The 12,647-nt window shown below is 48.0% G+C and overlaps 1 protein-coding gene across 2 annotated transcripts in view; it reads left to right on the plus strand.

Moving 5' to 3' along the window:
* LOC135908673 (uncharacterized) overlaps positions 1–12,647 on the plus strand; it is a 46,680-nt gene that overhangs the window by 15,571 nt on the left and 18,462 nt on the right. The window contains exons 4-5 of one of the 2 annotated variants that reach the window (XM_070536229.1): positions 237–266; positions 7,109–7,213. In XM_070536229.1, the coding sequence (XP_070392330.1) occupies positions 237–266; positions 7,109–7,213 (135 nt within the window). The remainder of the gene's footprint in view (positions 1–236; positions 267–7,108; positions 7,214–12,647) is intronic. The other variant, XM_065440520.2, reaches the window with a different exon arrangement.

Raw genomic sequence — 12,647 nt, forward strand, 5'->3', positions numbered from 1 at the left:
GCATGAGCCATGACATCTAGTATTTTGATTAGATTTGTGAGCATGAGCTAAATACAGTAGGCACTTCAGGGTCCCCTTGGGCAGGTTCCCCGAAATCGTGAGACAGTCTGTGGGAGAAGCAAAAGCGCAGTTACATACATACACCAGGTACTGATGCACACCGACAACAATGCATAACTAATATCGCTAAGCTCAGTCTCTATCCCTTAATTATGGCTTAATTTTTACGTGCGCAGGAAGCGTCGCAGGGAGCCGACGTAGACGCCGTGAGTAATCTTTATTGTTCTCCTAGTGAACAAAAAAAATTGCCTAGATTTTTTAGTGGAAAAGAACTTATGTGTAGCTTTCTGTACAGTAAAGTTGGTGCCGAGTGAGAGAGAAACCGGGCCAAATGAGATGGCATGCTTTTCAGCCAGCGTGGCGCCATTCTTTTTCTGGGACTCGACCCTTCCGATCGGGATGGAGCCTTGGCGGCAATCTACTATCACCTCCCTGAAATGCCTTATTACGAAACAGGGATGTCTTCTCGCACAATACCCTTACGTAGAATTTGGCATTTGTGGTGGTTTCCCTTTACTGCTACGGGTGCGCAATCCTCCTGCGAAGGAAGGTGTATTGCCGAAAGATGTGGCACTTCTTGGGGCGGCCACTTTAATTTATTGATCGAGGCGGCTTTCTGGACGACAGCGCCGGGGTAGCGGGTCCATCGGCTCTCGGCGTTCGCGTATGGTTGCCGTCCCAGGTGCCAAATGAGTCCAATGCCGCTTTTCTTCAATAATCTCGCTAGGGGGTAGTACCGTGGCTTGCCGAGAGGCTGTCGTAATTTTCAGCTTTCATTTTTGAGAGGTGTTTCAAGTAGTCGTTCTTATTTTTAGGTCGCGAAGAGCGCTTTCCAACAGTAGCCATTCAAGAGTGTCACACTGGTGTCGTTTCCGCAGCAAATCTCAAGAAAGCTGGTGCATTCACATGACGCAGTCGAAAATAAAGAACGATATAGTCAAGTCGGCGAAGGGCCACTTTGCCTATCCTAAAGGGACACTGAAGTGAAAAATGGTTTCTTCTGCATCAGTAAATTACCGTTCAACAACACCAAAAACACCACTCTTACAGCGATAAGACGTTTGGTAAGCCAGAAAAAGCGCAAGAACGATATACGGATGGCGACGCCTACTTATGTTCGCGCTCCTGGGGGCTGTGAAGTCTTAGACTTTGATGGCATCTTCTAGGGTCTACTAATTATATATAGCGGTGCAGATTGACTACATTGTGCTCTAAAGGAACTATATATTAAACAGGACAAGTTTCGGGAACCTTTATTCAGCCAACGCGGCCAACGTGCGAAAACATACTTTGGAATCCCTAATGTCACGCTTACGTATCGGCGCTGGAGTTTCGGCGCGAAATTCAAATACTGATACTTGGACTTTCATTTTCTCATCTAATAATCAAAGTATTATTTTGAAATGACTGCCTGCAGGGTTCTCAAACAATGCTTCACTAGTCTAAACTGATTTATTGTTTCGCTTCAGTGTCCCTTTAAAGATCTGTCATTATTTTTCACCCTCACTCTCGCGCATGCGTCGGTCCAGTAATACGAAATGTAGAAGTCTCATCGGAATTGATAAAAACGCTCGAGGGAGTGTCAGTAATTTGCGTAAACGATGTGACGTCACGGATAACAAACGTAGAGCGTGTGCACGCATAAAAGCTGAAGCGTCGCAGATCACAATGGCACAGAAAAGTGCTTTGTGTGCGCGGTCCTCTATTGCCGACCTGAGAGATGTCAACGGTTCTAGCCGTCATAAGGCACCGACTCAGCGAACTGTCGGTGCCCGTGCGATTCTGTTGGAGCTCTATCAACTTTTGCATGCCACATCAATAAAATTTGATATGAAACGGAGCCAATTTGGCGTCTTAAACAGTTCTGCGTATTCCCACTGAGGAACGCCAGACACTATGTAAACTGCGCTCGTGCATTTTTCTCTCTGGATGGCAACCTAGACAGGCACGCCGAATAGCTAAACTCGCGTTTAGCGCCTGTTCTTCGTTCCCGCGAGCAACTTCCTCGGGGTATCCACTGAAAAGCAGGCCAGAAAAGGCATTCTAGCGCTTACTGAACAGCGATGACGCGATAGGAAGCGCGATCTACCCTGCGTGAAGGTCACCTGTCGATACTAACGTAGACGACCTAGTAATCCAGCACCAATGAGGACTCGCAACGGCTATGTTTAAAGCAAAATGAAAAGCCCACTTCTGCGGACAAGCGAACACCACGAACTTGTCGCGTCGAAGAAAGAAGAAGTGGAGGAATACCGCAATTCAAGCAGCGCGAAAAGGCGAGGACAAAGAACACTTACACACATTAGGGTGATGGAGCAGGCGTTGGCTTTCTCTAGATTGTCCTCACTGCGCCCTCGTCCGTCTAGAGACTACGGCCGCCTTCCAGTGTTCGAGGAGCGGCGTCGCCCTATCTGTCGCCACTGTGGTCCTGTGTGCGATTGTTGTTCGTCGTCGCCCGTTGCGCGTGCTTTAAACGTGCATCATGTCGTGCACACTTGCCCAAACAGAAATACTACTCAGTAGACAAATGTTATTGCAACAAAAGAGTCGATGACATGCGCATGCGATGTGGTGGGAAAAATTATCAAGATTACCACAGTTCTAATCCGTCTAGGACAGATCATTGGGGCCCTTTTCTACCGGGAATAGGAAAATCCCAGCCGTTTCGCAGCTTGCAACGGCATGCTGTCCTGCCACTCCCTATGACGCAAGATCTCTACAAGACCTGATTGCTCCCTTCGCGGCTTTGAAGACGACGCGGTTTGCCCTTCTGATATAAAACGAAGCCGCTCAAATTCCCCTTTCCTGCTTTATTCATTCGTTTTGCATTCGCTTTAGAACTAGTATTCTTTAATCGCTGCCGCATTGAGTTCGGGTGCAGTAAAGTCAATAATTGAGCCAACATTTATTCTGTCACATGTACAATTGCGTGTACATACCGGGTGTGCCAGATAACTTTAGCGAAGTTGTTCAACGAGAGAAGCCTCTGTAGCGTTGTCGCCGAATACTTGAGTTCGTGGTTCGGACTCATGCGTGACATTATGGGTCACTTGCGTGCGCCGCCGCAACATATACAAAGAACGTAAAGAGCGCGAACAGGAGCCGTTTCGCGGCCGAGCTGGTAAGGGTCTGACCACCGGCCAGGCAGCGTAGCGATTAGCGCTTCCTCTTTAGCTCGAAGGTAGACAGTTTATCACACGTCCACAGGTTACGTCTGCGCATCCAGTTTCCATAGAGATGTTGATGCTGCTCCGGTCACGTGCCACTGGTTACGCCCACCCGACCGCCCTTCTCCCCGCGCCGCCTTGCTCGTGCAGTAAGGTGTTCCCTTTTCTCTGCAGATATGATTTTGCTGTTTCTTGCAAGAACATTGTTAGCACGACGGCTTTTATGCTGGGTGAGCGTATTTTCGACGTGTAGCATAGAATCCGAGCCGTGACACCCGTTTACCGCGCAGACACTCGTTTGTTTTCGCACCCATACTTTCCGGAAGAACATTTGCATTGCTTCCAACACGTAATTAGCCAAAAGTCAATCGCAAGGCCTTCGGTTTAAAGCACAGAACTTGTTGTATGTGCCTCACCCGTACCATCACACAAACGTTTCATTTGGCCCGGCTTGAGCAATGTGTAATGCGCATTTGGGATCGTTTTGTGAAAGATTTTTACCTCACTGCACGTGGAATGCGCCTGGCCACGTTCGCAAGGGCCAACTTTACTTCCCGCGTTGATAGATATCCTTTCGGATACCGTTTATACAAATTCGGCGGCTTGTCTTAAATGGCGGTCAATACATATTGTATTAGAGGACCAGTGGTGAGCGTGCCCGTGGAAACTAATACTTCCCCAAGGAACCGTGGCAGCCGCAGCAGCGAGCGAGGTGACCTTCGTGCTGTCTATCGCTTCAACGCAAACTCGGCGGCGAGAACAAAGCGCCCATGCAGCTATGAACCGTGGGTAACACAACACTCTCCAGATCGCTTTCAACATAATGCGCGCGCGGCCGCGGAATACGCAGTTGCTGGCGGAGTACAACGCAGCCCCCCCCCCTTCCCTCCACTCCCCTTGGGACTGTGCGCCCGACAGAATACAGTGAGCTTTCACTCGCACATACCACATACGACGCATGGTAACGCGATGATCGCCCTTGGACATCAAACAGAACATTGAGGCGACAATTATGGCAGAGATGCGCTTGGAGTGTCCAGATGATTGCTATCGCAATTATATCGGAATGGCATCCATAGGCTTGCGCTTAACCCACGTTCACGAAGTCAAACGTGACAATTTTTTTTTCTTTTTGACGCGGGCTTTCTTCGTTGCTTCCAGCCTTTTTCCTGTATGTGTTTCTTTCGAATAGAGCACCAGGTGACTGTCGGGGTCCTCGTTGTCTTCAATAAGTCAAGTTTGTCTGCGCTGTTTGTACTTGTCGATGTTTAAAACTGGAATTCCACTCAATCAGAAGTTCGGAAATGAAAAACCACATGAGCCGGTCCTTTGCGGTGCGCCATGACAATGATGGTAACACTCTATGGTGGGACAGTCGAAATAGTAAGTAATGTGGAAAACTAATTCGTAGGATGGCTAAAGGCGAGACAGCCTCCTTGAATTACTGGAACTTATTAGAGAGTTTTAGCCCAGCGGGTTTACGGCCAGCGGAGCGGAGCGGTCTCCACCGTTGCGCCAGCGGAGCGGCTCGCGAAAAAAGAATTTTAGCCCAGCGGATCACCCGCTCGAGCGGGGTAAAGAGCGGGGCGCTCTGCTGCCCCACCTAGTGGTTCGAATAGGAGTTACTGAGAAATGAAATTGAATTACGCTTGCTTTTATTATGCAAGAAATGTTGAATAAAGATATATTACATGTTCTCAGTGCATTAATTGTTAATAATGTACTGAGTATTAATGTACGGGTCAGCGCGGCAGTCGCCGTCTTCGATGCAGAACTGCTGGCGTTCATGTTCGTGGCTGCCGTCTTGCATTTCCCATACACGCCCGCGCGCCCTTACGCACGCTCGCGCGCTGCGTATACCCTCCGCTGGGGAGTGCTTTCCAGCGGGCGTAAACGCTGCTCCGTAAAACCGCTGGCCGCCTCAGCGTGGTGCGCATGCGCAGTCGCGTCTCCGCTCGCCCGCACCGCTCCGCTGGCCGTAAACCCGCTGGGCTAAAACTCTCTATTAACGCGGCAGCTTTAAGAGTCCCGTGTCGTACAAAAATCCGGCGGGTCCGCCGCCGAAGGAAATCATCCCAAAGAAGGCATCCCCAACCACGCAGGCCCTCCGCGTGGCGGGGAGACGTTACTGAAATAATTGAATTTCTTAAAGTAAAATGCGTCAGAAAATTCGTTATGTACGACTTACAACCTGCAGACATAATATCGTCGCATGGTTTTTTGAATATACGAGAAAACCTAATTCTGTTACGCGGAAACTCAAAAAGCACAAAACCCTTCTCCAGCTGCCATTTGAGGTCGAGCTTAGTAGGAGTGGTGTGGGCTTTTCGGTTCCTTGCAACACTTCCAAAAAAAAAAGAAATACCAAGCTCGCCTTCGTATATAGCGTTCGCCGCCAGCGTTTCCAGACGAACATTACGTTTACATAAGCTGCAGTTGCCGGCGAACGTGGGAAGCAGTCAGTGATCTTCCAATGCTATCGCATTCCACTCGGAAAGGGGAAGCCTAAGCGTCCTCCCACATTTTCACTCCACAATTGCTGCCTGGGCGCAAAAACCGCAGCTTCCGTCCCGCAATAACATTCGGAACAGTCCTCATTTTCAGATGGCGTTGTCCTTGTAAACTCCAATGAAGGTTGCTCTTGGTTATGCTCGTACAGGAACGATTATCGAACAAAATCAAAATGCTTCAGGTGAACAGCGAGGGTTATTTAAGCCGTACTTCAAAATTTCGAATACTCAGGCAGCACTAAAAATTGCATTCATTGCTGCCGCATTCACGACAACAGAACGTTTCGCTCCTGGCTTTGTTGTAGTCGGCTGCTGATTTCGTCGCCCTAGCAGCTTTTCCAAACATGTTTGCACGCGTATGCTTTACGTGACCGCTCCCACAGAAGCCAATTTATTGCATCCCTGTGCGTACGCTACCTGAGAGCCGCATGATCGCTGTTGCTCTACAGGGCAACACCTCTTCGTGTATGTGCGATTTGCAAACAAACTAAATAGGCAGACGGAGACCGCCTGGCTTTTGCCGCAGGAGCCTTGAGCTCTGTTATATATTGTACAGCACTGCACTGTACGACGGAGATTTAGTTGCGGGGTGAGGGGGGGGGGGGGGCATGTGTAATTTTAGGGGTGTGCGAATAGACCTAAGCGAATGTGAATCAAATAGGGCCAGGAATGAATCGAGTGATACCTAATATCGCAAGTTTTGGAATAATGAAAAGCTCTTATTCGCCTTTACAATAAAAAGCGACCTTCACGTTCTAGTATGTCCTCAAAGCTGCTGTCAATATGTTGCACATTATGAATCGTTGTCTATTAGAAGCACAAATTGAGCACTTTATTTACATACCCAGGACTTTCGGGGATTGGGAATGAGCGTGGTTTAGACGGTAAAGTCTTGCTTCTTCAGCAAGGTATCCTTCTCCTCTCCTCTGTACGCAACTTCTCATGCTTCATCCGTACTGCGCCGTCTGTAATGAAATTTATTGTACTTTTGCTCCAATATTAGGATTCAGCACGGTCATTTAGCAATTTGAAATATTCGAAAGCTATTCGCGAAGTATTGGTATTTACGACTGTGCAATAATCTATTGGCTAATTTGAAGTTTCGTATATTCGGATACCAATATTTTTTTTATTCAGATCAGAAAGGGTTGTTAGAGAATGGGCGCCAAGGGAAGGTAAGCGCGGTCGAGGACGGCGGGAACAGGTAATGCGATGAAATTAGGAAACTTGAAGGCGCAACTTGGATGCGAGCTTGCGCAAAACAGAGGTAATTGGAGATCGCTGGGGACGCGTCGTCCAACGGTGGCCATATGAATAGGCTGCCACCGCTGCTGCTGATGATGATGACGATGTATTCATTCGTGAATGCAGACACACATGACTCGTGTCCTCGGTGCGTTCGTGACGTGGAACACCGTGGCGTTGCTGCTCTGCTGCGGCGGAAACCTGGCCGGTCTACGCTTCCCGCCCAAGTGGGTGAGTGCTGCATTCAAGACGACGGAAGTCGAAGTCGCGTGCACTCGAACAAAACGTTAATAACGAACTGAAATTGAGCCCACGGGTTCGATTCCTTACTACAGCTCCCACTACTGCGTTCATATGTTGTTCGTGTCTTGTTTCTGCATGTTATAGCCCGTAATTCCAAATAACGCACCAAGCTCTACAATGGCTCCGTTTACATGAAACCGACGCGAGCAGGCGCGGTCGGAAATCGGCTTCCAGAGCCGAGATATCAACGCATTCGAACAGGCCTTTCGAATCCCGCAGCCATTTGCAACAGCGCTATTTCATGGAGCTTGTCGTAGCATTCGATGATGCTGCATCGCACAGTGCTTGTGTTTGCCTTATCCCTATACCATCCTCGCTGCCAGCGCATATGGCTCGGTGGTCTCACGAAGGTATCAAGACTGGCTGGTCCGACCCGTCCGCGTTTACACTCGTGTTTCAAAAGGGTCGGGCTGGCTCAGCTTGACTCGAGGCTCGCTCAACCCGACTCGATGGTGTTGCGTGAACTCGACACACCGATTGCAGCCCGACGAATCGACTCGATCCGCTTCTGTCGGGTTTGTGGAAACACAATTGAATGACAGCAGCTAGTGCCAGGTTGCATTGGTTGGTAATGGAGATAGTTGCCGCCTACAAGACAAATATGTAGCGAAATATGAAAAACAAACGCCCTAAACACTGCAACCATGGGCCCTATAATGTAAAACTATTCCAATATGTTTTTATTCCAATCTCCTGACGTCAGATTTGCGTAACTGCCGACGCAAGCATCGGGCGGTGACCCCAGGGTTGTTGGAACAGACCAATCAAGCGCTATCCTCGTTCATAGCAGGTCACTTTTGTTTCCTTGAAAAACGAATAACATTGCCTACACTGAGCGGCTTGGCTTATCTAATTGGCTAACAAGAGGCGAGGAGCACGCTCAAGTGGAGAGGAGTTCGATGGGGCCGAGCCAGTGCATTAAAAGTCGATAACCGTGTGAAAAGGGTGGGGCTGCGTCTGCGATTGTTCCGCATTCCCTTACTTAGCTTGCTGTGGCTACTCGAAAATCGCGGCGGCACGCAACGTAAGCATAAGAATGACGCTAAAACAGATCCTCAGCAAAGAAAAGTTGGCACAACGAGGTCGTAAACGTGCCGAAAGTCCTCGAAAACGTTACACGGCCACGCAAAAAGATTTACTGTATGAAAATAAACCCATGCTCTTCGGGAGGCGCGATTAGCCAGTGCCTGAGCGATTGACAGCAGCCATCTTTTATTCCTTCCGGAACGGGACAGCCTGCGGCTATTCAGAAAAAAGCTCAGTTTCGTTCGGCATAATATATACATCTTTAACGCGTACGCATCACTCTGACAGGGTGAGTTTTTGTGGTTTGGTGAGGACGCGTGACAGGCAGGTGAAGTGGGTGCAGCCCGAAAGCTTTTTACCAATAGCCGAGGGCTAATGGCGAAAAGGGGTCGAATCAGAAACAACAATTTTTCTATTGTTCGGCCAAATCATGCATAATCAGCGTGTACACGCCATATCAAATGGAGAGCGATCGCGACTGTCGTGACGTCGCGTGATAGACAGATGAAGTGGGGGTGGTCCGAAAAAGTTTTTGACCAATCGCGGGGGGCCGATTGCAGAAAAGGAATAAAAAAGTTTGGAATAGTTTTACGTTATAGCGCCCCATGACGCCTACAACATAAAGCTATTCCAATTGTTTATTTTTGATGTCCGCCATTTCCGCTCCGCGACTTGTCATAAATTTTCGGGCCACGCCCACTTCGCTTGCCTTCCCTCGAAGCGACAAAAAACGCGGTATACACCATATCAAAATGAGACGTACGCACTGCTTATGCTAGAACAGGCCGCGCATAAAAGAAAATACGATTGTATGCTTTGTCGCTATCAGCCCGCCGCTAATGATGAAAAATTTCCAGGCCATGCCCACATTGCCTGTCGGTTACTAAACCGCCAAAACTCAGCACGTCAGAGGGACATGTACGCCTTAAGATAGTTTATTATGTCGAACAAAACTGGGACCTAATTCCCAAAACCTTCTTATATGCTAAAATTGTTCGTAAGAAAATTTCAGCCAATCTGGATGCAAGACATATTGTTAGCGAAGGTGGCTGGCCAGTGGCAAGGAGCTCTTGCGAAAGAAATGCTTTGTGAATTGCGCCCCTGAATGCTTTTTACAATAGCCGGATACTGGCCCCATTCCAAAAGGAATAGAATATGGCTGCCTGCTGATCGCTCTGGTACTGGGCGCTCGGAGCGAGCGGTCTGATTCCTTTGTGTATGATGAAAATGAACTTCTAAAAGGAATATCTAGAGACAGTTGTGCATCCTGTGAAGCACCACGTATTATTAACCATGTTCCTACGTGCACCGCGCTTACGTAAAGCGCTGTTTGCTGCAGCAAATAGAATTCTCCGCGACCTGCGAAGCCAAGGTCTACATGTGGAGCAAGGTTCCTCGTAGAGCGGGTCAGTTATTTCCACCGTATAGCTGCCATATTGCGAGCGCTGAACGACAAATATGCCATGCGGAAACGATGCATATATCGTTACGGCTTTAAAAATACAAGTACTTGCGTTTATGTGGAAGTGTATTCGAACCACTTTTGAATTGAAGTGATATTAAATGTAACTTGCAATGACACGAAATTGTCCGATTACTAAGCCTGTTTGTCTAAATTGAAGTTGCAATGAGGCTAAGTTGCTAAAGATATAAAGATTGAGTACAAACCGTTGAAGATAATTATCTAACTGAGCGAATAGTTTCCATTACACTGGATCTCAAATTAAACCAGATGCAACGTACGTTATAGAGAGAGTCCGACGATATCCCACTTCAAGTTGTAAAAAGCTTTGCATGATGAATATATGAATTTGGTTTGGACTAGTAAAACAAAGGTTTTCGTGCAACAATCAATTGTACGAATGTATTTCCTTCTAGGCTTTCTATAGTGACCATCCAACTGGAACCTCGGCTGATCACGCACACTCCACTGAAAGTGTCAATAACGAAGCGCTCCTCGCTGTAGCCACTCGGGCAGGAGTTGAGGATGGTTCCTGAAGTTCCTCTTCGGGCGTCCAGCAATGAACTTTCTCACCCTCATCCAGCCGTTGCTATGGCTGCGCCCTCCTCTTGGCAGTTGTAAGGTTGTCGAGCCTTTTCGGCATGCAGAAGACGCCGCTTTGTCTCCACTACTCTTCGTTGAGGCTCCGCTTTGGAGGGTGGGGGCGGCATCCTTAGAAAACCGTTTCATGCCGCCGCGATAGTTGAAGAGCCACCTCAAGCTAAGAAAGCGGAAGCGGACCAATCATAGACGCCGGCACCACCTCCGTATTTCTACCTATCTTGCGTCACGCCGGCACGACTTGGCGCTACCGGGGCCATCCGGGCACGCCGGCGCAACTACCCTCACCCGGTGATCCATTTTCGCTTCCTACACCTCGGCCCTTCTAAAACCCTCTCCGCTTTTGCGTACTCCTCGCCTCTCTTCAGCTGTTGCAGTACGCAAAACGTGTCAAAGTATTAAATGCTATTCACTTTAAAGCCAAATACAAAGGCCCACCAGTAAACGAGGAGAGTATATAATTCGGCTTGTCATAAACCGCCGCGGGTTTGTGCCACCGCTTCCGTCGGCGGTGCCACTACTTTGACGTCAGGTGGTTGGAATAAAATCCAGAAAGAATACCTTTAATTTATATCGCACCATGGGCCCCATAACGAACACCCATCTCAATCTATTTTATTATGATCTCCTGACGTAAAATTTACGTAACCGCCAACGCAAGCATCAGGTCGTGACCCGCAGCGCTGTTTGAACAAGCCAATGAAATGCTCTCCTCGTTCATAGGAGATCACCTTTGTTTGCTTTCATAGTGAACAGCAATGCCTACCTTGTCAGGTTTGTCTAATTTCTATTGTCTTGTCCAAAGAGGCGAGGAGCACGCCGAAGTGCAGAAGAGTTCGATGGGGCCGGGCTAGCGCAGTGAAAGTAGCTAATCGGATGAGGGGTTGCCGCCGGCGTCTGTGATTTGCCCTTCTCTTCTTAACTTTCGCGGCTGATACAAAATCACGGCGGTGTGCAACGGATTCTAAGTCAGCTGCTAAAACTGATCTTCAGCGAAGAAAAGTTGGCAAAGCGATGTCGTTAGCGTGTCTAGAGATCTGGTCAACGTTATGTTGCCACGCAAAAATGTTTATTATATATGCAAATAGCTCAATGATCCATTTTCATCGGTAGTTCCGAGTAGCCCGTGCCATAGCAATGGGTGGACAGCCATCGTTAATTAATTTCTGAACAAGGCAGTCTCCACTATTCCGACAAAATTGTTCGGCATATCACTGCATCTTTAAGGCGCACACGTCACTTTGACGGGATGAGATCTCATTGTTTCGTGACGTTGCGTGACAGATGTGCGAAGTGGGCGCAGTCTGAAAAATTCTGGTCAATTGAGGAGGGCTGATGGCGAAAAAAGCATAGAATCGTTAATAATTATTTTTCTTTAGTCCATTGTAATGACAAAATAAATAATCTGTACACGTCATATCAGCTTAGGAGATTTCGCGGTTTGCCAGACGTCTCGTGACCGTCAAGCGAAGTAATCCGGAATATTTATGACCCCCCATCCACCCGCACCACATCGCCCCCCCCCAAAAAAAAATTGCGAGTCAACCAGACCTTACGTTACAACAGGCCAGGTACTGGCGCCGTATACAGACTAACATACATCCACACCTAAATATACTCAGTAAGACACACCTTTCAGTCTACAAAGATACATGTCATTGGTGCTAGGCGTGACGAACTCTTGCCACGTAACGTCGAAGTATAAACTACGGCCTAATAATTATAATTCACCCCCTACGGCGCAAGTTCCAAGTAGCAGGTAGTGAAAGATTTTGCTTGTTAGCGAAGATCTAGAGAGCCAGAGAAGCATTTCTCGATCAAGCCCAGTGAACCGCAGAGACCAGTGAAGGCCTGGACTGAGGGACCCACCCACCACCCAAAACCGCTAAGGGAAATAAAGTTTGTACTACTACTACTACTACTACTACTACTACTACTACTACTACTACTACTACTACTACTACTACTACTACTACTCCCACTTCTTCTTCTTCTTCTTATTCTTCTTCTTGGAGGGCTGATTGCAAAATTGAAACTTGACGTTATTGATTCCCATGGCGCATAATAATGTTTACCCCCTGCAGTGTCTTAGTGGCTGTGGGCTGAATCTCGGCCGTGGCGGCCGCATCCCGATGATGAAAATTTATCCGTGGTCCCCTACTACAGCGTGCCTCATAGTCGAAACGTGGTTTTGGCAAGTAAAACCTCAGGATTCAATTAATGAAATACCTTATTGTTTCCCTCAGACATTTGCAGAGCTTTCGAAAGGTGCGC

Source organism: Dermacentor albipictus, chromosome 3, assembly GCF_038994185.2.
Source record: "Dermacentor albipictus isolate Rhodes 1998 colony chromosome 3, USDA_Dalb.pri_finalv2, whole genome shotgun sequence".
NCBI classification, from domain to species: Eukaryota; Metazoa; Arthropoda; class Arachnida; order Ixodida; family Ixodidae; genus Dermacentor; species Dermacentor albipictus.